The sequence below is a fragment of the Ictalurus punctatus genome, unplaced genomic scaffold (genome assembly GCF_001660625.3).
Source record: "Ictalurus punctatus breed USDA103 unplaced genomic scaffold, Coco_2.0 Super-Scaffold_100058, whole genome shotgun sequence".
Classification (NCBI taxonomy): domain Eukaryota; kingdom Metazoa; phylum Chordata; class Actinopteri; order Siluriformes; family Ictaluridae; genus Ictalurus; species Ictalurus punctatus.
In genome coordinates this window covers 440317-466821 of record NW_026521089.1, presented here as the reverse complement: position 1 = coordinate 466821, position 26505 = coordinate 440317, and the positions used below count along the sequence as shown (strand labels likewise).

The 26505-nt window shown below is 38.9% G+C and overlaps 2 protein-coding genes, 2 long non-coding RNA genes and 1 pseudogene across 4 annotated transcripts; 1 reads left to right on the top strand and 4 right to left on the bottom strand.

Moving 5' to 3' along the window:
- The first annotated feature begins 1110 nt into the window (after positions 1 to 1110).
- Positions 1111 to 4741, top strand: LOC128630636 (uncharacterized). The gene is made up of 3 exons (XR_008394911.1): positions 1111 to 1435; positions 3526 to 3609; positions 4438 to 4741. It is a non-coding gene; the product is annotated as an uncharacterized LOC128630636 (long non-coding RNA).
- A 122-nt stretch (positions 4742 to 4863) lies between these two features.
- Positions 4864 to 5449, bottom strand: LOC128630635 (uncharacterized). The gene is made up of 3 exons (XR_008394910.1): positions 5373 to 5449; positions 5038 to 5276; positions 4864 to 4951 (listed from the first exon to the last, which is right to left on the bottom strand). It is a non-coding gene; the product is annotated as an uncharacterized LOC128630635 (long non-coding RNA).
- Positions 5450 to 15238: 9789 nt separating this feature from the next.
- LOC128630652 (succinate receptor 1-like) lies at positions 15239 to 18346 on the bottom strand (annotated as a pseudogene).
- A 1874-nt stretch (positions 18347 to 20220) lies between these two features.
- On the bottom strand, positions 20221 to 21126 carry LOC128630621 (kinetochore-associated protein 1-like). The gene is made up of 3 exons (XM_053679027.1): positions 20960 to 21126; positions 20748 to 20803; positions 20221 to 20654 (listed from the first exon to the last, which is right to left on the bottom strand). Exons 1-3 carry the CDS (start codon positions 21068 to 21070, stop codon positions 20591 to 20593), a joined length of 231 nt encoding a protein of 76 aa, XP_053535002.1. The 5' UTR covers positions 21071 to 21126; the 3' UTR covers positions 20221 to 20590.
- A 488-nt stretch (positions 21127 to 21614) lies between these two features.
- On the bottom strand, positions 21615 to 23535 carry LOC128630620 (kinetochore-associated protein 1-like). Its single transcript, XM_053679026.1, has 2 exons — positions 23182 to 23535; positions 21615 to 22716 (listed from the first exon to the last, which is right to left on the bottom strand). The coding sequence occupies exons 1-2, from the start codon at positions 23239 to 23241 to the stop codon at positions 22447 to 22449; spliced, it is 330 nt and encodes a 109-aa protein (XP_053535001.1). The 5' UTR covers positions 23242 to 23535; the 3' UTR covers positions 21615 to 22446.
- Between the last annotated feature and the right edge of the window lie 2970 nt (positions 23536 to 26505).

Genomic DNA, 26505 nt, shown 5'->3' with positions numbered 1-26505 from the left:
CTTTGTTTTTTTCACTGAACAGACAGCTATGAGGAAAGAAGGAGAAAGGTTCGAGAGGCTGAGGTTTGATCTGACCTTCAGACCAGAGGGGACTTCAATATCCTTTACAGAAATGCTGACCAGTAACCACACCATCTGGCAGCCTGAGGATTTCACATGTGAACGTAAGTGTATCATCCCAAATCTATATGAAATGAAGGGTATAGGTCAGAGGTCTCCAACAAGATCCACAGTCCTGGAGAGTTTCGCTCCAACCCTAATTAAACACACACGACCAGCTAATTAAGGTCTTCAAAGACTGCTTATCTGTTTCTCAATGTGTTGTTCTGTATCACACTGCAGCTGAACATGGCCCAAATCTGTAAATGACTTCAGTGGCCTTCATGTTTACATGTGACAGCGTGCTGCGGTGACGTGTTTTTTGTTTGTTTGTTTGTTTTTTGTGCGCATACAGGTCAGTTTAAGACCATGATCAGTTCATGCTGAAATCTGACATTGGCCACATTTTAAAAATTAGAATTGAGCAAAGAGGCTTGCAGTGTGAATGTAGCCTTTGTGTGCTTGTGGACTCCTTCAACGTCATCCACTGCCGAAGTTTAAGTCCACTGCTCAAGAACGCAAATACAGAGGACACATAAAAATTCCCAGATGTATTATTCTTGATATTGAGGATGCATTGGATAGTGAGCTGTGCACAAGTTGGAAAATCCCAGAAGTCTTTGGGGCACTATGACGCTGGGCAATAGAAGCTGTCCATCAATGTTAGGATTGATTCAAAAGATTTGGAAAATTCATATTGTCAAAATTAGTGTGATATTTAATGTATTTGATGTGATATTTTAACGTCCATACCCACAACAGCCTCAACAGACTCTATTACACGGATGCCAAAGGACTCCTCTGACCCCTACTCCTGAAGTTATTGTCAGTAAGTATGTCTCAGTTTGTCAGCAGTGTGTGTGGTGCTTGAAAATTTGTGAACTCTTTTGATTTTCTATAGTTTGTGATTGTTGACCGGGAACAATGTATAGAATAGTTGTAAAGGAATGTAGTTGCATGTTTGGGTCGCTGGGCTACGGATTTCACAAATGCAGCTGAACGAGACTTTGATGCATGCTGGTGTATAGTTGTGTTTAAAAGCTACAAGGCAAACTGATTGGTCGTACATCTAAGACATGTGACACGAACATGGATTTGGAACAAATGATACAGATCATGTCCTAAAAACCTTAACAACTGGCTCGGGTGCCCTAACCTGAAAAACAATTTTTAGAAAAATTGCAATACACATTTATTTTAAAAACTATTTTATCACAAATAAATTAGCATTCAAATTTTTTTTTACCTCACCAGCTCCACAAGAGCCTTCAAGATCTGGGTTCCAAGAAACACCTTTCCGTGCAAAGAGCTCTACAGCCACCTGAAGTCAGGGCCAGTAAGTTGGTGTAGGCCAAAACTAGCAAATATTTGGACGGTGACACTATTTGCATACGTTTGGCTCTGTATGCCACCACAATGGATTTGAAATGAAACAACTGAGATGCAATTGAACTGCAGACTTTCAGCTTTAATTCAAGAGGTTGAACAAAAATATAATATGACACGTTTAGGAATTGCAACCAGTTTTATACACAGTTCCCTTATTTAAGGGGCTCAAATGAAATTGGACAGATGAACCATAATATGATAATCATAAATAAAATGTTCATTTTTAATACTTTGTCAAGAATACTTTGCAGGCAATGACTGCTTGAAGTCTGGAACCCACAGACATCACCAAATGCTGGGTTTCCTCCTTTGTGATGCTTTGCTAGGCCTTTACTGCAGCTGTCTTCAGGTGTTGTATGTTCATGGTTCTTTCTGCCTTGAATTTTGTCTTCAGCATGTGAAATGCATGCTCGACCGGGTTGAGATCAGGTGACTGACTTGTCCATTGCAGAATATTCCACTTCATTGTTTTAAAAAAACTCCTGGGTTGCTTTTGCAGTATGTTTTGAGTCATTGTCCATGTGTAAAGTGAAGCGCCGTCCAATTAACTTCACTGAATTTGGCTGAATCTGAGCAGACAATATATTCACATACACTTCAGAATTCATCTGATTGCTTTTATCTTCTGTCACATCACCAATAAATACTAGTGACCCAGTGCCATTGGAAGCCATGCCTGCCCATGCCATCACACTTCCTCCACCGTGTTTTACAGATGATGAGGTATGCTTTGGATCACGAGCTGTTCCAATCATTCTGGTACAGTTTGATCTTAGTTTCATCTGCCCAAAGAATGCTTGGTCTGGCTTGTTTAGATGTTTTTTTTGGCAAAATCTAATCCGGCCATTCTGTTCTTGAGGCTTATGAATGGTTTGCACCTTGTGGTGAACTCTGTATTTGTTCTTGTGAAGTCGTCTCTTCATGGGAGACTTGGATAATGATACGCCTGCCTCCTGGAGTGTGCTCTTCACTTGGCTGGTGCTGTGAAGGGGTTTTTCTTTACCATGGAAAGGATCCTACGATCATCCACCACTTTTGTCTTCCGTGGACATCCAGGCCTTTTTACTGCAGAGCTCACCAGTGTGTTCTTTTTTTCTCAGATTGTACCAAACTGTTGATTTGGTCACTCCTAATGTTCCTGCTATCTCTCTGATGGATCTTTTTTTACAGCCTAAGGATGGCCTGTTTCACTTGCATTGAGAGCTCCTTTGACCGCATGCGTTCACAACAACAGCTTCCAAATGTGAATGCCACACCTGGAATCAACTCCAGACCTTTTACCTGCTTACAGGCTGTCTGCAGGTCCTTAAAGTCTTATCTCTCTAGTTTTCTCCTTTTCTGGAAAGTCATGGGAAGGAAATACTGGATTTTTCTTTCACTGTTGGAGCAAATGGTAATGCAAACAGGATATTTGCTCTGGTCTCCCATCTATCTCTATAGAAGTTTACCCTGCTGTAGGTTACTTAAACCCAGGAATGGATGTATATGCATGAACACAATCCATTATAGCTGATGTATCGTGTAGCATGACTGAAGTGATGTGCAGGTCTTCAAATCTAATACTTTTTAATATCATAGTCAAGAAATTTCCAATAATGTAAGTGCTGATACCTGCAGCTACCCTGTGCTTAACTGATGAAATAGTGAAGGAATAGCCCACACCTGTCCATGAAACAGCTTTTGAGTAAAATGGCCAATTACTTTTGGTCCCTTGAAAAAGAGGGGGCTACATATTAATGAGCTGTAATTCCTAAACCCTTCCTCCAATGTGGATGTGAATACATTTGAATTAAAGATGAGGGACTGCACTTGAAGCCCATATTCATTATTTAACTGTAACTTGAATGTTTTGATAAGCAGCCAAAATAACACAACTTGTCAGTGTCCAAATATATATGGACTTAACTGTGTGTTTATATGCATATATGTATATGTATGTATGGGTTTTTTTTTTTCATTAATTGTTTACATTAACCCCTTGTTGTAGTAATAAGGGGAAAATATAGCTAAGAATAACAATAGTTTATTTTCCTTAAGGTCCAAACCCACCACAGCCTCAACAGACTCCATTACATGGACACCAAAGAACTCATCAGACCCCTACCCCTGAAGTTACTGTCTGTAAGTTTATCAAGTTATGTTTCAGCTTATCAGCAGAATGTTGCTGAGCATATAATGGCTAGTTCAAACTGCCCCAAAGAATGGCAACAAATAATTGCTGGAGTTTGTTTGATCAACGTAGTAATCACAAGCTCAGGTTTTCTCATGCCTACTTGTGTGTTATATTGTGGCACATTAATGCTACCATCTCTTAAAGAAAAAGAAAAAAAAATATGTTTGATGCATATTTTCATTTGATTGATGGCATTTTTACTTCTCCAATATTTTGGATACAGTTTTATTTATATTTTGCTTCTATAAGATGATGCACTTTAAGGACCAGTCTAATTTGATGTAAAGATTTGTAAATGATCAGGAATGTAGCACATGGAGGTGAAAGCAGCGGTCTGTTTATTTAAATGTGAAAGTGCAATAAAAATATGTTGTCCCTAAAATCAATGAAATAATCATGATAAATAATCGAGATCTCAATATTGATCAAAATAATCAGGATTATCATTTTGGCCATAATCGTGCAGCCCTATGTTCAACCCGTCTGTGTGTAATAAGCCTCAGCACTTTTATTATAAGCTACAAGCAATCTGCTTCATTACATTTATTCTCAGTGAATATGAAATTACTTCAGATATATTTATCATCCTGGGGAGGGTCTCTGTTTGCACAAAGGACCAATCACAACTGTTGTCTGCATACACACGACGCGTTATTACAGTTTTCTTTAGAGGTGCACATCAGGCAACGCAAAGGTCTGATGTAGAAGTATAAATAGCCTTTTTAGCGTCTTTCGAATTGCAGAAGTTGTCAACTGCTTTGCCTCATGTTCATTAGATGCTGTCCGAAAGAACCCATTAACATCAAGGGCAACAAGTGCTGAGATTGTGACGGTGATGAAAAGGTGGCTGCAGCTGGCTTCAGACCGTGGAGGAGGATGGAAGAGGTGCAACAAACAGTAGCTTGCCCTGACTAGGAACGCATAAACCATTATAATCAACGAGGAAAAAATTCAGCGGTGATCATTCTGGAGCTGACGAGTGTATGCCCAGGATGACTCTGTCTCCCCGGGCAAAGCCTGCGAACTTCACCCACTGCCCGGAGCTCAGTCCATGTACTTTTTAAAAAAAAAAAAAAAAAAAAAAAAAAAAAAAAGGACAGGACATTTCGGCTGTATGGTCTTGCCATGAGTGATGCTACTGTACATTTGGACATGTCAAAATATTCAGACAAGCGGAATTCAGTTCAAACTTTTTAATGAAACGCTCACGACTCCACGACTCAGCTCCTTGCTGTGGCACATCGTTTTGGTCACGAGCATGCGCCATTCGTCAGACAGATTGCGTTCGCACTGTGAAGAGGAGACATTTCTCCATCACTTTAACGTTTAACACATTGGAATGAATTTGTTAAAAAAACACTTTAAATCATGCTTACGTAGGTTGCTAGAGCCGTGCGGGTGCCCCACACAGTGATGTCCCTTCCCACGAGTGCCCGCAGGGCAAGCTTGACATGCGCAGAAATCCTGGCTTGTGTGCCAGAAAAGAAAAGCCACCCCACAGAAGTCTCATATCCCAGCATATGCTTCCTCAGAAAGCTTTCAGCCACTTCAGCTCCAGCTTGGTGACGGCCAGCTTAGCGAGTCCAAAAGCGGAGGCAGGTTTGTGCTGCTTCACCTGGGAGAAAAGGACAATGAATGAAAAATATTAAACACCCCCATGTACAACACAGCAGCCCCGGAAATAAAAGTCAAATACACAGAAGTTACTTACATTGATCAGAAAGAGACCGCCGTCAGCCTTCTCGAGGTTCTCAAACTCCTCGGCCGTGAGGTTCTGCAGGACTCTGGTCCTGTGTCCGCTGAGAAGTGAGCACACAGCAGCCCGATGCAACGGTTGAGCATGTCCGGGTCTGCTGGATGAGCCTTCAGATCAGCCAGCGAAGCAGGGACAGCGTCCGACAGTTTGCCGTGCAGGAGCTATAAGTACTCCCTCGCTCTTCTCCGCTCGCGGTCTCTGGAGACTTGACAGCCTCGTGGACCAACTCGGCCCTCGGACAGCCTCTCATCGAGTTAATGGAGGAACTTGGAAACATGCGTCAGAAATAACCTGGCCGTAGTGACCTTGTACCGCTGGCACAATGATTTCATCCATTCAAGGACACTCGAGACATTGTCGATGTACTTCAGGTGGGCTGCCAGGGGACTGTCCGCGTTGGCCCACATAAAGTGAAGGAAGCGCTCGACGTGTCTCCTCTCCTGCTTGCCGTTGGCCGCAGCTTTGGGGACATCGCTAAGGCCTGTCAGCCAAGCTGTGTACACTTAACATTGGCTACCTGGATGCACTAACACCAGACACACACACACACACACACACTAAAAATAGGCCTAGAGATAGTTAAGTTACTCACACACAGAGCCACTACTCTTTCCGGGCAAGCTTCGAGGTGTTGGTGCAGCAGAACGAGTCAGAGAAGAAGCCGAGCGAGGCCACATCGAAGACGGCAGGTGGAGGCGGCGAAGCGGGCAGGCTGTCGGGCGGGCGGGGGGGGCAGGCTGTCGGGCGGGCGGGCGGGCGGGGACATGCCGGGCTACTAGCGCTTGCGCTACACAGGCAAGTTACCAGACATCGCAGGCTTCGAACAGCCAGTGTGCAGGGAGTCAGAGTTTTTAATTAAGCACTTGAGCACCATTACGCGGTTCATTTCAGGCTCGCCATGACATTCCTCACAGTTGCCTCTGATTTCTATGAATTTCCCTGTGGCTGATGGATAGACCTTGGCTCTTTTAAAGACAAATGTGCAGGGGCTTTTCGCTTCTTCCCAAATGTGATGATCACGTTTCCAGATGCTACACTTCAGAATTGTGTATTGCCTTTTTTGTGTTTTAGAGAACTTGTTTTTGTATTGAATTGTTCCAGGCATGAATTCAATCCATTTCTGAAATGAAACTTCAAGATAAAAAGTCCGGCAATCTTTTGGTCTTGGGGAAAGGGACCTGGCTCAAAATGAGTGTCATCACTACTGCCACTTGTTTCATGATCACTTTCATAAATAAACCCTAAAGCAGTCCAGATGTTGTGTCTAATAATAATGCACCTGTAGTAAATCTACGCTAATCAGAATTGTGATAAGTGTTTTATTCATACAACCAACAGAAGTACCTCAATTTAGCTGAAAGGAGCTGTCTTGCGCTGTCTGATTCTCAACGGTCATCTTGCTCGGTTTGAATGACGCGCCTGCGCACTCAGCCACGCCCACCAGATGACTAAACAGTAGAAATGAATGGAATAGGGATATAAATAAATAGATCAATAAAGAAGATTGCACTTGGCATTCCATATTTTCTCCATCACTGTGATTGCAAATGTTATATTATATTTAGAGCTGCAACAACTAATCGATAATAATCGATTATGAAAATCATTGGAAACGAATCTCATTTTCGATTAGTTGGTCTGCACGGTGCGTTTACTCATTACATTACTTCTGTACTGAAAACACGCTTCGGAGAGTAAATATTAAAGTAGTGTCCTAAATGAAGTACTGTACACTTACACCATGTACTTACACTACGCACTACTCTACCGTCTAGTGCAACCGGGGGGTCCGCGGACCCCTAGTGGTCAGTGGTGTAATTGCAGGGGGTCCCTGGGAAAGTTATATATATATATATATATATATATATATATATATATATATATATATATATATATATATATATATATATATATATATATATATATATATATATATATAACCTGAGTGGTAGAGAAGGTCAAGTGTTGCATTGATGGATAAAATAGAGAGTCAAATTAAATGTCACACCAACAATAAAATGTAAAAAATAAAATATTGAAATGTTTTGATTCAGTTTTAAATGTGTATTAATAAAATAAAGCAACATATAAATAAATGACTGTTTAATATATAGACTATAATTGTTGTGGAGTGAGGGGGTCCTTGTGGATTGCTCAAAATATGCTAGGGTTCCAGAGCTCACAAAAGGTTGAGAATCACTGGTCTAGTGTATGAATTTTAGAAAGGTAATATCATCTCAAATGGAACGCAGTAGTGGTGCATGACATCATACGCATGTAATGCAATGCCGCTAGCTTTAGCAGATACCCAGAGTCACCGACAATGACTTTCTTCAGTTTACTGTTTACGTCAACGTTACCTTTTATTCCCAAAAGGACTTCAGTCACCATCAGACATCAGACGGAGGAGTAATCATCAAGTGACAGGAAGAAAGTGTGCAACCTCCAAGTCCTCTAAGGCAGGGGCGCATTTTATATTAAACCACGGAGAAGATAAAACTTTACAAACTGGGGTTTGTGGAGCAGGGAAGCACGACAGTGATGCACGAGCACAAACTTCTGTCTGTATCCAAAATTCTCCACAAACTGTAAGGGGTTGGGGAAACTGGTGCAAGTTGCTTAAAAGTAAAACTCTTCCCACACTTCATTTATCAAAGATAAATGAGATACAGGCTGATTCTGGGTGTGGCCCATAATGACTAATTGGCCTTCTAAACACAATATTCAAACTTCACAAATTGTGGTATACATGGACAACAAGACATTGTGAGTATGCATGTCATGTTTCATGGATTTTTGATGCTCTGAGCGCCAACAACAATTTTTAAAATATCAGCCATTTATATCAATGAGAATGAGAGAAGGCCATAACACTAATGTTGTCCACCAGAGGGAGCCACATGATCACAAATCCTTTCAGGTCTCATAGTTTAAAATCTCTGTATAAATAACTCAATTGGTCCACTATGCATACAATTCATTATAGTTTCATAAATTTAATAAAGTCTAAAACCATCTAAGCCTAATCCGTTTGCAAAAGAAATCGTGATCTTCAAAATACCTTCATTTTTATATATCCTAAATACTGAAAACATATTTGTTAAGTTGCTAGACATGACAATGCATTGCTATCCAATTAAAATGAAGACAATATTATTTGTATATTGTAATATATATATAGAATAACACTTCCATGTAGAGACACTTAAAGACTTGTATTATATTTGAAAAGAGACATGGTCAATCGTATAACTGTACACAAGCAGTTTGTGCTTGGATCCCGAATCACTGCTTGCACCTATATCTGTATGTTGTCTTTCTTGTAAGGTATCCTTGAGTGTTATGAAAGGTGGCAACAAATAAAATTTATAATTATTATTATTATTATTGCATAGTTCTCCCATCTGACCATGCAGAGTTCATCAGTGGTGTTGTCCCAGTAATAGCAGCTGGCTGTGTGTAGTGCCGTGTCACTCTTCTGCATTATAGCCCAACTACCAATGTACTTAAATGCTTTTCCATGTCTGTTTTTTTTTTAAATGAGTGCATGCGCTGTGATGCTCTCTGTCCACTGGTTCAGTTTGTTCCGACTTTAGTCCAACCATGACACCTTCACATTCATCAGGCACTTAAAGAGATGTTTTAGGCTGAGCTGGCGCTTTGGGAAATAGTATAGACACTGGCCTGTGTGGGGTTTCTGTGAGCAACGGGTATCACTGGGGACACTATTTGGAATGCTATTGTACACCTGTGCCTTTACCATTTTGACTCCTGTCCTGGAGTCAGGATCACACTGCTGGTACTGGCAGTGTCCGGCTCTTTTAAGAACTCACTTACACATGATGTGTCACTCACTGTAGGCCAATCAGCTACCCATTACCATTCTGTTTCTTTCCAGCAAAAAAGCTTTTTAATGCATTAAAACTCGTGTTGTGTTTCGCTAAAAGGGAATGCTGCATCCATGGAATTGTCATTGCCATATCATGGCACATATGGAGAAATGAAGCATTTGTTTTAATTCTATGTTGCTTGTAGCATTTTAAGACGTATTAAGGCACAAGTGAGGTGTAAGAGGCTGTGCTACACCCCACACAGTCAGCAGAAGACAGCAGCAGTGCACAGCAAGAGTTGCCCTGTGGGGGAACTCAGTTACCCAGAATATTCCAGGCTGATTAACTGGGATTGCCTGCACTTGCCAGGCCGGATGCTTAAACCCAGACTTTGAGGCCACTCTTTGTCATACCTTTGTAGAGTGGAGAAAAATTGCCTGATGTGGGAGCTACTGGGGAAGGGAAGTTGGGTCAGAGCCACTCAAATGGCTTGCCAGGTGTCCCCTCAGGAAATTCTTTGAGGAGGGGGCTCACAACCTAGGTAAAATCATCTCCCACCCTCCCTGCTCCACTTTGGTTGCTCTGCTTCCTTACTCAGCTGAAGTCATTACTCCACTGCGTGGTTCCACTGAGGACATCCCCTACTCCTCTGCTCTGCAGAAGATACCATTACAGCTCATGGCCTCACCACTCTGTCTCTCTGCTCTGCCTCCAATGTCACTACACCACCGTGTAATGCATGACATTCAGAGTATTCTACGTTACACCCATACTGTTCCTCATTATATCAATATCATTCAAAAATTGACTGTTCTGTCTCAGATGAGGCAGATGATTTTGAAGCTGTGTTTCCTGATATTGGTGTTGCACTTCCACCAAAAAGTGTTAGTGAACCTAGTAATCATTTCTACATTTGAATATGATCATGAGGCACATGGCACTCACTTCACTTATTCTACAGGGTTCGGCAGTGATTTGGTTCAACCTACTAAAGAGTGGAGAAGCGGATACCAGAACTTTGCATGCTGAATGCCCAGTTTTTGTGGGCAGTACGTGGGGTAAATTTCCAGTAAGCACCTCTGCAGAAAATGCTTGGCGTATTTGGTTATTTTTATTAATGTACTCAATTTTACTGAAAATTGGAAACAAAATCAGTGCTCACTGATATCCAAGCAACTTCATAAATCTTTTGTAAATATTTCTTTTAATCTTTGATTTAGTTGCCAATAAGTGGCTCTGCTGTCGGGGACAAGAGTTCAGGAGAAGGTGCACTCTGTCCAGGTCCGACTGAGACTGAAAATTGAAACTCTACCTAAAGCAAGCTGAAAAGATTTTCAGAACTAAGATATTTGGCATAGATCAAAGGGGCTGATTAGATTTGTACTAATTTTTTGTAATGTGTATATGAAGAATAAAATACAGAATTGATATGAAAGATAAATATATTAGTTTACTATTTTACAATATTGTGTAATCTCTAGATAAAGGTGATTACTGCACTTCCCTGTTTATTGTTTTATCAAAGGCTTGACACAGTGGATCATGAAATATTGCTGCAGAGATTAAATAATGTTGGTCTATTAAATCATTTAAAAATTACTGAAGTAATCTCAGAGAGGCTATTCGGGTTAAATAAAGGTTAAATAAATAAAGAGAGAAATAAAATGGCTCTTTCCACAGGTGATGGCTAATTCCTTGCTTTTCTTGTAATACTTGATTTAATCTCCCATCCCTTCAGTTTTCTCATCTCCGTGTAATGTACTTCTCTAATCAAATATCATTCGTTGGAATACCCCCTCTCATAAAGGGGTCTTCTACTCTCATGTTTAGTTAATCTGTCAGAGTTCTAGTCTGTTGTCTTAAAAAAATACAACCCCAAATGGCAAAGATTCATTCTTCTCCCTTCCTGAATTCCTTTCTTAATATCCTTCTGGTGAATGAAAAAACTAAATCCTTTAGTCTAAGACTATTTGTGATGTACATTAATCTAACCTGTTAATATCCCATCTGTGCTAACGAGTGATAATCCCAATAATACAGAACTAAAAAAATAGAGTAAATGAGGTTGAGATCTAGACATGTATTTACAGTTCTCTAGTCTCTTTTATCCCACTAATTTTTATTCAAAACATCCTATTGAATTTGTTTTTACTGTGTACAACAATAGTGTTTAGTTTAAAGGGTAGACGTGCATGCACCCCCTTTGTCCCTTATTAACTTACAACTGTACCACACTCAAAATATCACTCAGACCCTTCATACATGACATTTAAACTTTCTTCACTTTCTGTACATATCTCTAATCAGGAGTAATGCGTATGTGTATTTAACTAGTCTAACAAAATTTATCAACTATGAGCTTGGTTTCAATTTAATACAAAATTTGTTTCCTTCACTGAGCGCCATTGTGAAAGGCGTAAAAAAGTTCCATTATAAATGTATCCATTTCATTTAAACTGTATTTGATCATATTAAGTTGGTGTTAAGTCTACTCATGTCACAAACTACATTTCCCATCCTGCACTGCGGGCCACAAACATCTCTGCCATGTACTGCAAATCCCAGATCACACACCTGCATTAAATGCACAACACAATCACAGCCACAGTATAAAGACTTTCAATTCACTCACAGATTGTGCAGTATACGCTCCATTCCTCGTGTTTGTGACCATTGCACTGTCTTATTTAAATATTGAGACTTGTGTTTCGTATACATTGTATTACATATCCATAGCACACCGTATATAATATATATTTGTATATTCACACATTACTTTATTCTATTCAACAGTCTACGGTTCAGTAAAGAAACAAGTCACTCAAACTACACTGCTGCAAAGAGACTGTAACTGAACTAAACTAATAAACATGTCACTGCAGTGAGACCCACATCAGCACAACAGGTCACATCAACAGCAAAAGAAACCACCACGTAACATGCAACACTGTCCGATCCAGACACATGTAATCCATGCAAATCCTAATTCAACATTAACTATTCATATTCTAATGTGAAGGACTCAACACATCTGGAATAGACAGAAAATGTGTTACAAAAAGTTTGAAAATAAGTGTAGACTAATATTACCATCAAATCTTACTAATTATTCATCACTGGACATAGGCAATGTTTAAAGAGAAATATACAGCAAATTATTCATCATTGTGCAACACAAATACCTCATGCCAAAAGAACTCACGCTTACACTTCTCAACTTAGAAAACAGCAGTTACATTATTATTATTATTGTTTATTTATTTATTTTTTGCTTTGAGTTCATTGCAATCGTGACGCAAGTGACCAGTTGGCATGGGAACATCAGGGCACATAAAGATTTATAGACACATACAGGAATCAAAGATACACAAATTATTTATGGTTATTCCAGCTCTTTTCAGTGAGTCAGTTCATTTGGCTCAGCAATAAACTCCCAAACGACTCTTCATTCAGTACGACTAATGGCTTTTATAATTCAGCTAAATTTAGCAATATTTGGACCCATGATTAGTATGTGTGCACATATATCACTTAACTTGTTCAGTGTAGGATAATTATACTAACCTTTAATTGTACATCATTTTGGATTATGTTTCGCGTAAAAACTTAAATAATATAAAAACAGACATTATTACCCATGTGTATTAAGTGTTTTATTTAGCTTGATCTATCCAAAACTCAAACCATTTCAAACAAACCACACTCACTACACTGCTGGAGTACAGGTAACAGCAGCGCACCCCTCACTCACGTACTCCAGTTTTAATCGAAGGTTCACATTTCAAATTCCTGTTGGAATCTTTCTGACCATGTTCATGTACAGTTTGTATAAGATTTAGTTCCACTTATTCCTACTGATTATTGTGAAATGTTTAACAGAGGTACAGTATATTTTGAGATGTTTACATAACCTTTGAAAATAAATTATTGGTTTTAACTTTGCTTTCTGTTTCTGTTGTAGATTTTTAGCTTATTTATTAAATGATCTGGCAGACAGAAAATGGGAGTGAGAAACTTTTGGTAGGTTTAGTATTGAGCCATAAGTTTAAAAAAAAATAATGTTGCAGTGGCACGAAGCTCAGTAGAATTTTCTGCCATAAGTTTAATTACCCCAAAGTTCTATGATTTTGCTGTAGCAGTGACATTGATTTGGGACATCCATCCATCCAGCCATCCATTTTCTGTACTGCGTATCCTACACAGGGTCGTGGGGGAGCGTGGAGCCTATCCCAAGGGACTTGGGGCACAAGACAGGGGACAGCCCTGGATAGGGTGCCAACCTGTTGCAGGGCACAATTGCACACACACTCACACACACTCACACACTACGGATCATTTGGAAATGCCAATCATCCTACAACACATGTCTTTGAATTGGGGAGGAAACCAGATCACCTGAAGGAAACCCCCGAAGCATGGGGAGAGCATGCAAACTCCATGCATATGATAGTTGTTGTTATTGTTATTATTGTTGTTATTATGAGGATCCCGTTGTGTGCTGGAGAGGCTTTTCCAGCCTGTCTCTCTACCACACCTTAAAGCATCTTAACATCACAGGACAACAAATGAAAAGAACTATCAGGAACACCACAGAGGCTGCTGAGAGAGCTTCAAGAAGGCTCTGGAGGGTTATCAGCAATTTGGACATAGGCCAGGTCCAGGGAGTCTTAGGATTAAAGACCTGAAACACCCAGTGGCTCCAGGTTCCATCAATAATGTGTCCAAAAGCACATTGCAAGATGTATGAAAAAAACATGAAAATATTAATAATAAAAATTCATTCATTAATTCCATAAAAATCAGAAAAGTTGGCTGGACTAGAAAAAACATGCACAATGACCATCCAAGCTGTTTTTTATTTTATTTTTATTTTATTAATTACATTATTTTTGCAGACCCAGCAGATACAGTCAGGTTCATAAATATTTGGAAATTGGCAAAGTTATAGTTTTTAAAAATATATTTTTTTTACCACAGTATATTGGAGTGGAAATAAAATAATATCCATATTCATTCTTTCATTCCAACTCCAGTATACTGTGTTCGACAGCTAAAATAATAACTTTGTCAAGTAACGAAGAGGAAACATTAGCATTGTCTGTACACCAAAAAAAAAGAGAACCTCTATGTTATGTTAGTATCAGGGTACTGGTATTGCACCTCCCCATAGTCCACCTCCTCTGTATTAAAGGTCATTTTAGATAGCAACTATAGAAAATATAGTAGTTTAAAAAAAAACAACACACTACTACACACTCGTCTCCTCATGCTGCAAGTGCACACTGGTTTTGGCCTAGTAGGGCGAGTAAGGGGAATTGAACACAAGATTAAATAATAATACTTTACTGCTGAGACAATAGCTCCACCTACAGGAAGATGTCTGCAAATAACTCTACAGTACATGTCTATTTTAATTTTAAAATAGGAATTCCATCCATCTTCCCCTGCTTACTCCTTTTCAGGGCGCGGGGGAACCTGGAGCCTATCCCAGGGAGCATCGGGCACAAGCCAGAGTACACCCTGGACAGGGTGCCAGTCCATCGCAGGGCACATTCACACACCCATTTATACACTACAGACACTTTAGACACGCCAATCAGCCTACCATGCGTGTCTTTGAACTGGGGAAGGAAATGGGAGTACCCGGTTGCCAAAAACATTTTCAGTACACCTTGGTGTAGATTTTACAAGTCTCTAGAACTGTACTGAAGCATTATTCTTATAGAAGAGATTTACTTCATTTGTTTTGATGATAGTAGCAGGCAGTGTCTAACACTGGCAGTTGCATTGCGATTTGATTACTGTGAAGATTATAGCATATGATTTACATTTTAATACTTAAAACACCAAGGTGTACTGAAAATGTTTTTGGCAATGTTCTACTAAGACACTTTATATCGGCTTTTGATTTAATTTGCCAGCCAACTGTGAATAAATATTCACAACAGTCAGATTTCAAAGCAAGGCAATTGTTATCAATGCTGTCTTTGCTTAATAGGTCATACTTGCTTGTAGTGCAACCGTTAGCATCCTTTTAAGCTGCCTCCACTTGTCTTGCAGTGCTTCCTTAAAGCTGTCTGTCATGAGGAAGTAAAATACTGGGAAGATGACACTGAGCCTATGCAATTAGCCGTGTCACTGCGAAAACCGAATCGATGTAGTCTACGATGCACGGTGACAAATTTAATTCAGGAAGCCGAGAGGCAATGCGCACAATCCTCATTATATGGATGGGTGTGTAGAGCACCAGAAACATGATTGCCACAGTCCCACGATTCTTACTGGCCTTTGGAAGGATGTCACATGCATTTCCTCTCTTTTCATGAGAACAGAAACCATGCTTTGTGATGATAGAAACAAACCCACCAGGGGCATCACATATCCAGTTATTTTGAGCACTATGCTGTAAATCAGAATAACTCTGGCCACTCTGACACTTGCAAAATCACAACACACTGTCCAGCCATTTTCCTCCAAGTCCTGAGTAATGAAGTCTATGAGGGGAGCAATTTGAGCATTTACCAAGATCCAGTTCAGTATGGTGATGCACAATGAGGCCTTGAGTGTCAACAGGATGTGTTCTCGCTGTGGGTGACATGCAACAAGAACCGGTCCACACTTACAGGCATCATGAAAAGGATGCTAGAGTACAAGTTCACATGGAGGATGTAGCGATTGACCATGCATAGTGAAGTACTGAATTTCTTCTGGTTGTAAGCGTAGTTATAGGACAGCTCAGGTAAAGTACACAGGTAGATGAGAAGAGACACAGACAGGTTAAACAGGTACAAGTTTGTGGACTTCCAAGCAGGGAGGCAAAATATATAGCCTAGGACCTGCACTAGGTTTCCGATGAAGCCAATAGTGAAATTCCAGGCCATACACTGGCGAGAGGTAATATCTTTCTAATAATGGAGCGATGACACTGCAGCAGTTGTCCTACAGCCATAAAAAAAATAGTGTATATATAATTACTGTACATAAAGGGTTCTATTTTCATGTTATTGCAGGTATAATTTGCTGGTTAACACTAGAATGATGCTTTTTTGTTGGGCGGATTAAAGTAGTGTCACATGTGCTTCCACATTCCACATTTCTTGACCTCCCTTAGATGCCTTAGTTTTAATTTGATCTGCTCTGAAATTATGTTCTCAAAACAATAAAAAATAATTAGAGTTTGTATGAAGCAGATTATTTATTATTCTCAGGTGTGGGGCTTTAATTCTTTTTAAGCTTTCAACCCTATTTTGATTCATAAATTGTTTTAATTTATTAGCAAAACTGCGCAATTTAGAATGAATGTTGTATTTGACAGTGTTGAAAGAGTTGCTGTGAACTTAAGTTCAGAGGCATCAAGATTAAAAATGTGCACTTGTCCAAATGTTCTACATAAACATATACAGTGGGGTCAAAAAGTCTGACCATTTTTTCTGATGTTTTTTCATTTAAAATTTGAAATCAACAGAAGGTCATGAAAATTCACAATGAGTCACAACTAGTGATTGGGATGAATAGGTTGTACAGTATCGTCCCATTAGCTCAGGTATTCCAGGTATGTCAAGTATGTAATACTGTTCATTACTGTAGCAGGTGGGGAGTCGGTTTAGCGGAAGTCTGCAGAGGGTCTGTGCTTATTTTCGTTTTCTTATATGAACAAGCTGTTCTCTCTCGTGTGTGTGTGTGTGTGTGTGTGTGTGTGTGTGTGTGTGTGTGTGTGTGTGTGTGTGTGTGTGTGTGTGTGTGTGTGTGTGTGTGTGTGTGTGTGTGTGTGTGTGTGTGTGTGTGTGTGTAAAATGTGTCATTTAGAGGTGAAGAGACAGGACACAATCGCATGAGATCAGCATGTTTATTAGGGCATATACAAAAAACATAGTCATGAATCAAAGTATAGTCAGTTAAAAAGATTAAACTATTGAACTGGTAAAGAAGAACCCAAATTTCTATAAAACACTAGTTTAACCTCCTGGGAAACTGCTCTACCCTGGAAATAATCTAAATTTAATCCGTAGCAATAAATAATTTCAAGACATGTGGTCATGATTCTTACAGAACAGTGAGAAATAGTTCCTTTCTACACCTCTCTTTGGATCAAATATTTATTCTTGTTACAAATATAACGTTAGAAATCTTCATCCTTAATTCTCTAGCAGGAAAAAAAAGTGTTATTTAGAGTGTGTAGTGTAATGATATAAAATATCATATGACACTTTTTGTAATAAAATAATATCTGTAATAAAACCTACGTAGGCCACACTAAGTAAAGAACATAATTAGCATTTCATTTAAAATGTCATGGTGTCAAAACTTATAGCAGCGGTCATCAGTTCAGAATTTATTTCTGGTGTAAAACAGCTAAATGTTTTAAAAGGTTACTTAAAGTGGACAAGTTTAATAACTTTTCTCACCAAAAAGCTGGAAAGGTAATGTTTATCTGTATAAACATACATCTCTCTCTCTCCGTCTCACCTAGGATTCTATCTCTCTCTCTCTCTCTCTCTCTCTCTCTCCAAAGGTTTTCTCTCCCTCACCTAGGGTTCTCTCTCTCTCTCTCTCACTCTATCTCTCTCTCTCACTCTCTCTATCTCTCTCTCTCTCTCTCTCTCCAAGGGTTCTCTCACTCTCTCTCCTTCGCACGCCCCCTCACACTCTTGCCCTCTCTGGATTTCTGTAAAGCTGCTTTCTAGCAATGTTTATTGTTAGAAGTGATTTATAGAAATGAAACTGATGTGAATTAATGTTTTATTATTATCATGAAATAGAATGTTATTGATATTCTACTGACTGTTGTAATTTCAGAGATGCATGATGTCAAATCTGAGACATTTATAAAGCAAGTTTTTTTGTGAATAAAATCACAATCAAAATCTCATAAAATATCCTGTTTCTCAAAAAGTAGTGTGATTAATTGCTTTTAAATGAGCTATAACAGTCTGGAACAAAGTCTAACTTAAAAACTGTGAGGTCAGTGTGAAAACTGTGATATTTAGGAACAACTTGCCTGATCTGATTGTTCAGGTAGTTAACCATCTCCTCCACCTGATCAGAACGATCCTTTAACACCAAATGCTTCATGAGGGGCCGAAAGTTCTCGCTCTGCATCAAGCTCTGGTATATTATAATAATATATAACAATAATAATATATATTAATATTATACTTGCTCAGTTATTTATTGAGAAAAATGATCCAGTATTACATATCTGTGAGGGGTAAAAGTATGTGCACCTGTGCTTTCAGTAAGCGGTGTGATCTCATTGTGCAGTAATAACTGCAGATAAACGTTTGGGGTAACTGTTGATCAGTCCTGCACATCGACTTGGTGGATTTTTATCCCGTTTGTCAGTCCAGAACAGCTTCAACTCTGGGATGTTGGTGGGTTTCCTCACATGAACTGCTTGCTTCAGGTTCTTCCACAACATTTCTACTGTATTAAGGTCAGGACTTTGACTTGGCCATTCCAGAACATTAACTTTATTCTTCTTTAATCATTCTTTGGAATGACATGTGTGCTCAGGGTGACCCATTTTCTCTTGAGATTCAGTTCACAGACAGATATCCTGATATTTCCCTTTAGAAATCGCCGTCCTGGTCCAGATGCAGCAAAACAGGCCCAAACCATGATACTACCACCAGCATGTTTCACAGATGGGGTGGGGTTCTTGTGCTGGAATTCAGTGTTTTCCTTTCTCCAATCATAACGCTTCTTATTTAAACCAAAAATTCTATTTTTGTCTCATCCATCCACAAAACATTTTTCCAACATCCTTCTGTTTTGTCCACATGATTTTTAGCATGCTGCGGAAGGTCAGCACTGTTCTTTTTGAGACCAGTGGCTTTCTCCTTGCAATCCTGCCATGTACACCATTGATGTTCAGTGTTCTCCTGATGGTAGACTCATGAATATTAGCCAATGTGAGAGGGACTTTAGCTGCTTAGAAATTACCCTGGGTTCCTTTGTGACCTAGCAGTCTATTACATATCTTCAATTTTGGGGAGATCTTTATTGGACCCTACTGCAGGGGAGGGTAACAATGGTCATGAATTTCCTCCGTTTGTACACAAACTAACTGTCTGTGTATTGGTGGAGTCCAGACTCTTTAGAGATGGTTTTGTAACCTTTTCCAGACTGATCAACATTAACAACCCTTTTTCTGAGGTCCTCAGAAATCTCCTTTGTTCATGCCATGATACACTTCCACAAATATGTTGTGAAGATCAGACTCTTACAGATCCCTGTTCTTCGTCATCCCATTGATTGAAGACACCTGACTCTAATTTCACTTTAAGATTAACTGCTAATCCTAGATGTTCACATACTTTTGCCACTATCAGATTTGTAATATTGGATCATTTTCCTTTATAAATAAATGACCAAGTACAATCTTTTTGTCTCATTTGTTTAACTGGGTTCTCTTTATCTACTTTTAGGACTTGTGTGAAAATCTGATGATGTTTTAGGTCATATTTCTGCAGATATAAATAAAAGTCTGTTTGCTGTACACATATTACCAGTATCCAGTGTTTTTCAAAATAAAATCTTATCGCTTGATAGCGTAGAACCTCGTACTTCAAACACAAATCTGCTACTAGACGCGCAGCATACACACATACAGTAGAGACAAATATTGATTATAAAATAACAAGGTGTCTACAAGGTGAATGACGCAGAGCAGCGCACAGCTGCGGTGTTCAAATGTCAGTCTGAGACCGGATCTTCCCAACAGCTGAGAAAAGAACAACAACAACAAAAAAAGACAGACTAATGTGCTCATTCTAAACATTATCGTTTTTATTGTAATAACTTCTACAGGGACTTCTACAGGAAGTGTCCTGATTATTCAGACTAGTCGCTGCAGCCCAAACATAAATTATATGAAGTGTAACTATATACAGATAACGTTATTCAGTATTAATGTAATAAATCATTGTGTACTTTGTTTTTCTTTAAAAAAAAGTTAGTGTTAGGTTTTACACACCAGTATAATGTGTCAAGTCTGATAAGTAATGCTTAGTTTTCCAGATATACTTTCCTCATATGGGACGAGGCGTATGAATGAATGCTGACGTTCATTCATCCAGTAAATGAAAGGTTTGTTGCAAATGAACATGACGATAAACTGCTGTCCATCAGAAATTGTAGGAGGCAGGTATACATGTATATGGGCTTGGAGGGAAGGTAGGGTGAAGGAGTTATAAATAATAATTACAGTGTTACTGTACATGTAAACTTTAGAGCTTTGATTTTACCCACTGGCCCTTTAAATTATACTAATACTGTATAAAAAGGGAAGAAATCATATACATGCTGAAGAAACAGCTATATAATTTACCTTTGTCTTTGCACTCAGGATGGGACTGAGCAGACGTGCCTCATATCCATGGAGTGCATCTGCAGCAAATACACCACTCTGTAAAACAGAAGAAAAGAAATGTGCATAGAAAACACTTTTCTCTGATGGGAAAAAGACCTGTGAAGTATAATGGAGGAGTTTTTAGTTCACCTCATGAGATCAGGATCCTCAGTAAGATCAGTCACAGAGTCCTGGTACTGGAGGTCCTGTAGTGACAAACACTGGTACTAATAATCGCGCAATAATCTGTGCCTTTATGGGGGTTTTAAATTTAAATTTAGTTGCTTTGTTTGATAAGATGCTTTGAGAATTATTCCTCAGTTTTCAGCCAGTTTTCCTGCGTGTGTTTGAAAACCTCTTACCTTGCCATTTGTCTGCCCTGGTGTGCAAAGCCATTTCTCTAGAACGATATTACTGATATTGAGAAGGTCAGCACCGTTAATGGGTGCAATCTCTTTAGCCACTGCGTGCATTTCTGGTCAGGCAAACAAAAGTGGCACAGAAAAGATGTGATGAGTAAATGCTGTTGTTAAAAACTGTTTAAAGCAGCCTTTTGTTATACACCCTAGGGCTAGGGGTCGACCGATAGTGGATTTTACTGATACAAGTAACCAAGTCGGGCAGAAGTTTTAAACTGATACTGAATGAAAACACTCGAAGTAAAATATTCCTGAACTTTATTACAAAAATAAAGTACTGAAGGACCATGAAAATGTACTGCACATTTTAAAATGAAATATAATATATTAACTATTAATAAACATTAATTTAATGTAGCACTCTGTTAGATTTCCAAGTGTCTCAGGAATCTCATATTTATGTCTTCAGATCTCCATCAGCCCTATCAGATTGTTCTACCATTACTTCTATTAACTTTTAGTTCTGTGCTGCTATGAGCTAGAAAGTGTGGTTTACCGCAGAGTTCAGACCTGGAGAGTCCAAATGAACAAACACACACACACACACACACACACACACACACACACACACACACACACACACACACACACATGAATGTTCACAGAGACTTCTGGTTTATTTCATGCAAAACAAAAGTATTTATACACATTGATAAGAAGCAGTGCGTTTCTACTGGTCCAGGTGTCAGACAGATTTAAACAAAACACACAGCACATAGTCATAATACAAAATATGTCCTGTGTCATGTTGACATGGAAATACATAATATAACCAAGGATAGCAGTTGATCAGCTTATTTAAAGAGGTTATTAAATGAATACAAGGTAATTAAACGAATACATTCATCATAGGTATTTGATAGCAGTTCATAATATAAGAGTACATGATAAGAGAATTTCCCTTCACACTCCAAATAACAAATAAAAATAGAGATGTCCAAAATTAATTAAAAAACACTTCAAATAACAAGAATGAGTTTTTATTTCTCCTCTAGAGGTCACTCTCGTGCTGCATAATGACATCGGGCAGTTCTCAGCCACTCCTGCAAGGGACGCAGTCGAGCTCTACCAAGGGCTGCATGGTTCTCAATGAAATAGGAAACTTTTTTTTTTTGGCTTGAGCAATTATTTGATTCTTACATTACTTACGGAGGCTGCATTTGAACAGACAATAAGGAAATGTAAAGCTTCAGTGCTCCGAGTTTGACAGCAAAAAATTCACATCTTGATCTACACCATGAAAAAAAATTCCGTACATTCTCCAGACTTTCCAGAACCGTACCTCGCTTGCTGACATTTAGGCCCATCATGATTCTAAATGATCAGCAACATCAGTACATCAACCCTAACCTTTCATGAGTCCACACTTTCATGAGTATAACCATTAAAAAAGAGGCTATTGTACATCTTAATAAATATTCAAGTTGCAATCAAAATGGTGCGTGATTGCTTGAGTATTGGTGCTTAGGGTCTGCATGGTCAGATTTACTCTCACCAGGGGAGGTCTGTCCAGCAGGACTCTTCACGTGCTCCACCACTGAGCTGTGCTCGAACAGAGACACGATGAGACGGCCGGGCAGTCCCGTGAGCTTCAGCCGCTCGGGGCAGTCCAGCTGAAAAGTCATGAACACGTTCTCTGTGGCTGACCGCTGATACTGCAGCTTCGAGGTGAAGCTCTCTCCCCTCGTCTGTAGCTCCTCCTACACACACACACACACACACACACACACACACACACACGAAACAAATCCATAAACAAGTGCATTCAATAGATCATAAAGTTAGTAGAGTCATTTATGCTGTATTAAATATATACACTGCATAGAAAATATAAAATGATGCCTAATATTTTTGTAATAGTCAACAAAAGAGCCTCTCTGTAAATGCAACAGGACTGCAAAAGAAAAAACAAAGCAGTGACCAGTTATATTAAAGTGCAGAATAAAACTAAGACAAACCTGTATTCATGGAAATGACATGACTTTAAGGCTTAACCAAGATAAGTGGAAAAACAGTTTGGTCAATAGCGATGGGAAGGAAAGACATCATTGTAAAATTTGTTTATAAACAAAACAACTAAAGATTCATCTATAAAAGAATTAAAATAAAAACTCATACATATATAGATTTATTTTATAAAGCATCTTATTCCTGTGGTAACAAACCTGTAGCGTATCAGACTTCAGCAATTTGTGTACGAGGTCCAAGCTGAATTTCAAACACATGGTTCTCTCTGCACCTGTAAGCAAAGCAGCGGGGCAAATTTCTATATTTATAATAAATAAATCTATTCATGATAGATTAATATAATCAGTGATTAGACAAGGTTTAGAGAGGCCAATCGTAACAAAACTCAGTGGAGCGGTTAGACTCTTGACCCCAGAGGTCTGTGCTGAATTTGAACCCAAACGGTCACTGGGAGGCACCATCACATTTTGTTTTGTGTGTGGATTTTATATCATGTGATGTTTCCCACAAACACAAATTCTTTACATCAAATTGTAGATCTCCTTATTTTGAACAACTGTGCCTCAAGAACCACTGCTGTCAATCAACTTGCTGTCAACTCATACTTACATGCACACACATTATGCACACACACATGAACTGGTGACTAACAGACCAGATCTTGTGCGATTTGTAAAAATAAATAAATAAATAAAATTATTATATGGGCACAGTGACAGGGGCACCTTCATAAAGTTTTGCATAAGGTCCCCAGATGTTTAGGACAGTCACTGGATTTAGTTTTACACATTAATTTATAAATATCTATTGAATAAAAATGAAGCCATGTTTTTCATAATTGTTGTACAGATAGGTGGCAAATTAAAGGACCACCCTTAAGAAAGGAGTTAGGGGTGAGGGCATTTTTCTGGCATGGTTTGGGTCCACTTATCCCTTTAAAGGAAATGGTCACTGTACATCAATATAAAGTGGTTTTGAATGATCACCTTTTTTCCTATGATGAAGCATTTCTATCCTGTTACAAACAGACCATCGTTACAAATGCACCATCCATAGGGCACAAGGGGTCAATGAACGGTTAATGATGTGAAGGATATGTCATGGCCTAACCTGATCTCAACCCAGTTGAACATCTATGGGAGATTTTAGACCAATGTGTTATGTCTATGTGATGTCGTCATCATTATCAAGACAGCAAATGATGATCTTTTGGAACAATAGTGTACCATTTCAGCAGTACAATTCCAGAGACTTCTAGAATCAATGCCAAGGCACATTGAAGCTGTCCTGGGAACACATGGTGGCTTAACACTGTTTATTAAGGTACTGTTAATTTTCCCTTTAATTTCTCACCCATCTGTATAATGTCACTGTCACATGGAAACCTAGAATCTCCAGACTGGGTCATTTTTCCTTCTTTAAGTTCTTTATAAAACAATGCTATTGGTCACCCTTTACATTTATCCGTGGGTTTCACAAATATTTAACCAATGAAAAGTATTAAAAAGTGTTTGTGACTAAATCTCAATCTCTAAAACTTTTGGTAAAGCCTCATAACTCCACCCCACCTACATGTTGAAGGATTGATGTGCCACACAGCAGAGCTGAACATAAACAGTGATCTTGAAGGTACATAAAGAACGGGTTGCTTTGAATAAATACAGCGTTTTCTTTCATCAGTAAACACCAAGTCTGTAAAGGCTTTTTTAATCTAACATTAATGTCATTTAAACATTTTTTTTTATGTACAGCCACACTTCCAACTGTAACAGTTCACTGCACAACATACAGGTTTTTTTTCCCCTGAAAAGTAACAGTTTGTCATATGAGGTTTCCACCCGAGAGTGACAACATGTACAGTGTCCTCTACTAATATTGGCACCCTTGGTAAATATGAGCAAAGAACAAAACCTTTTGTTCAAAAAATTCACAAAAATACTCTGCTCTCATGGATAAACAATTGCAAACAGGTTTATTTAAAAAAATGTTACATGGGTGCACAACAATTTTTTTTATTATTATTTTATTTGTATAGCGCTTTTTACAATAGACATTGTCTCAAAGCAGCTTTACAGAAATATCAACACGGTATACAGATATTAATTTATCCCAACTGAGCAAGCCACTGAGTGGCGACGGTGGCAAGGAAAAACTCCCTAAGATGTTTTAAGAGGAAGAAACCTTGAGAGGAACCCGACTCAGAAGGAACCCATCCTCATCTGGGTGAAAACAGTTAGTGTGAAAAAGTTCATTATGGATTTATATGAAGTCTGTATGGCGTTAGGAGCAGCCGTAGTCCCAGCAGTCTGGAATTAGAGAAGATTTGAGCTCCATCCAGAGGCAGAAAGGATCTGGATCTCTAGTATCTCCATAAATTCGTGTTGGGCTCGCCGAAAGGAGAGAGGGAGAAAAAAGATAATTATGACTGCGAAGTAGTAGAACAGAATCTAGTCAGGGTAGGCTTGAGTAAACAAATACGTTTTAAGCTTAGACTTAAACACTGAGACTGTGTCTGAGTCCCGAACACTAATAGGAAGACTGTTCCATAACTGTGGGGCTCTATAAGAGAAAGCTCTCCCCCCTGCTGTAACCTTCACTATTCGAGGTACCGTCAGATAGTCTGCATCTTTTGATCTAAGTAGGCGTGGCGGATCATATAAAACCAAAAGTTCGCTTAGATATTGTGGCGCGAGACCATGTGCTTTATAGGTTAATAAAAGTATTTTATAATCAATGTGAGATTTTATTGGGAGCCAATGCAGTATTGATAATATCGGTGTGATATGGTCGTATCTTCTAGTTCTAGTTAGGACTCTAGCAGCTGCATTCTGGACTAATTTGAGCTTATTTATATTCCTACTGGAACATCTAGACAGTATGGCATTACAGTAATCTAGTCTAGAGGTGACAAATGCATGAACTAGTATTTCCGCATCATGTAGTGACAATATATTTCTTATTTTCGAAATATTTCTGAGATGAAAGAAAGCTATCCTAGTAATATTATCTACATGAGCTTCAAATGATAGGCTGGAGTCAATAATCAATCCAAGGTCTTTAACTGCTGCACATGACGAAACAGAAAGACCATCCAGAGTAACCATGTGATCAGAAAGATTACTTCTAGCTACACGTGGGCCTAATAAAAGTATTTCTGTTTTATCAGAATTAAGTAGAAGGAAGTTAGTTAACATCCAATGTCTAATGTCCTTTACACATTCCTCAACTTTACTAAGCTTCTGTCTGTCCTTTGGCTTCGCTGAAACATACAGCTGTGTATCATCAGCATAACAGTGGAAGCTAATTCCATGTTTACGAATAATTTGACCTAGGGGTAGCATATATAAAGTAAAAAGCAGTGGGCCTAAAACAGAACCCTGCGGAACTCCAAAAGTAGCCTCAGTACGCATGGAGAATTCACCATTTACATCTACGAACTGATAACGATCGGTCAGATAAGACCTGAGCCAGGAGAGGACTGTTCCCTTAATACCAACAACATTTTCTAATCTATCAAGGAG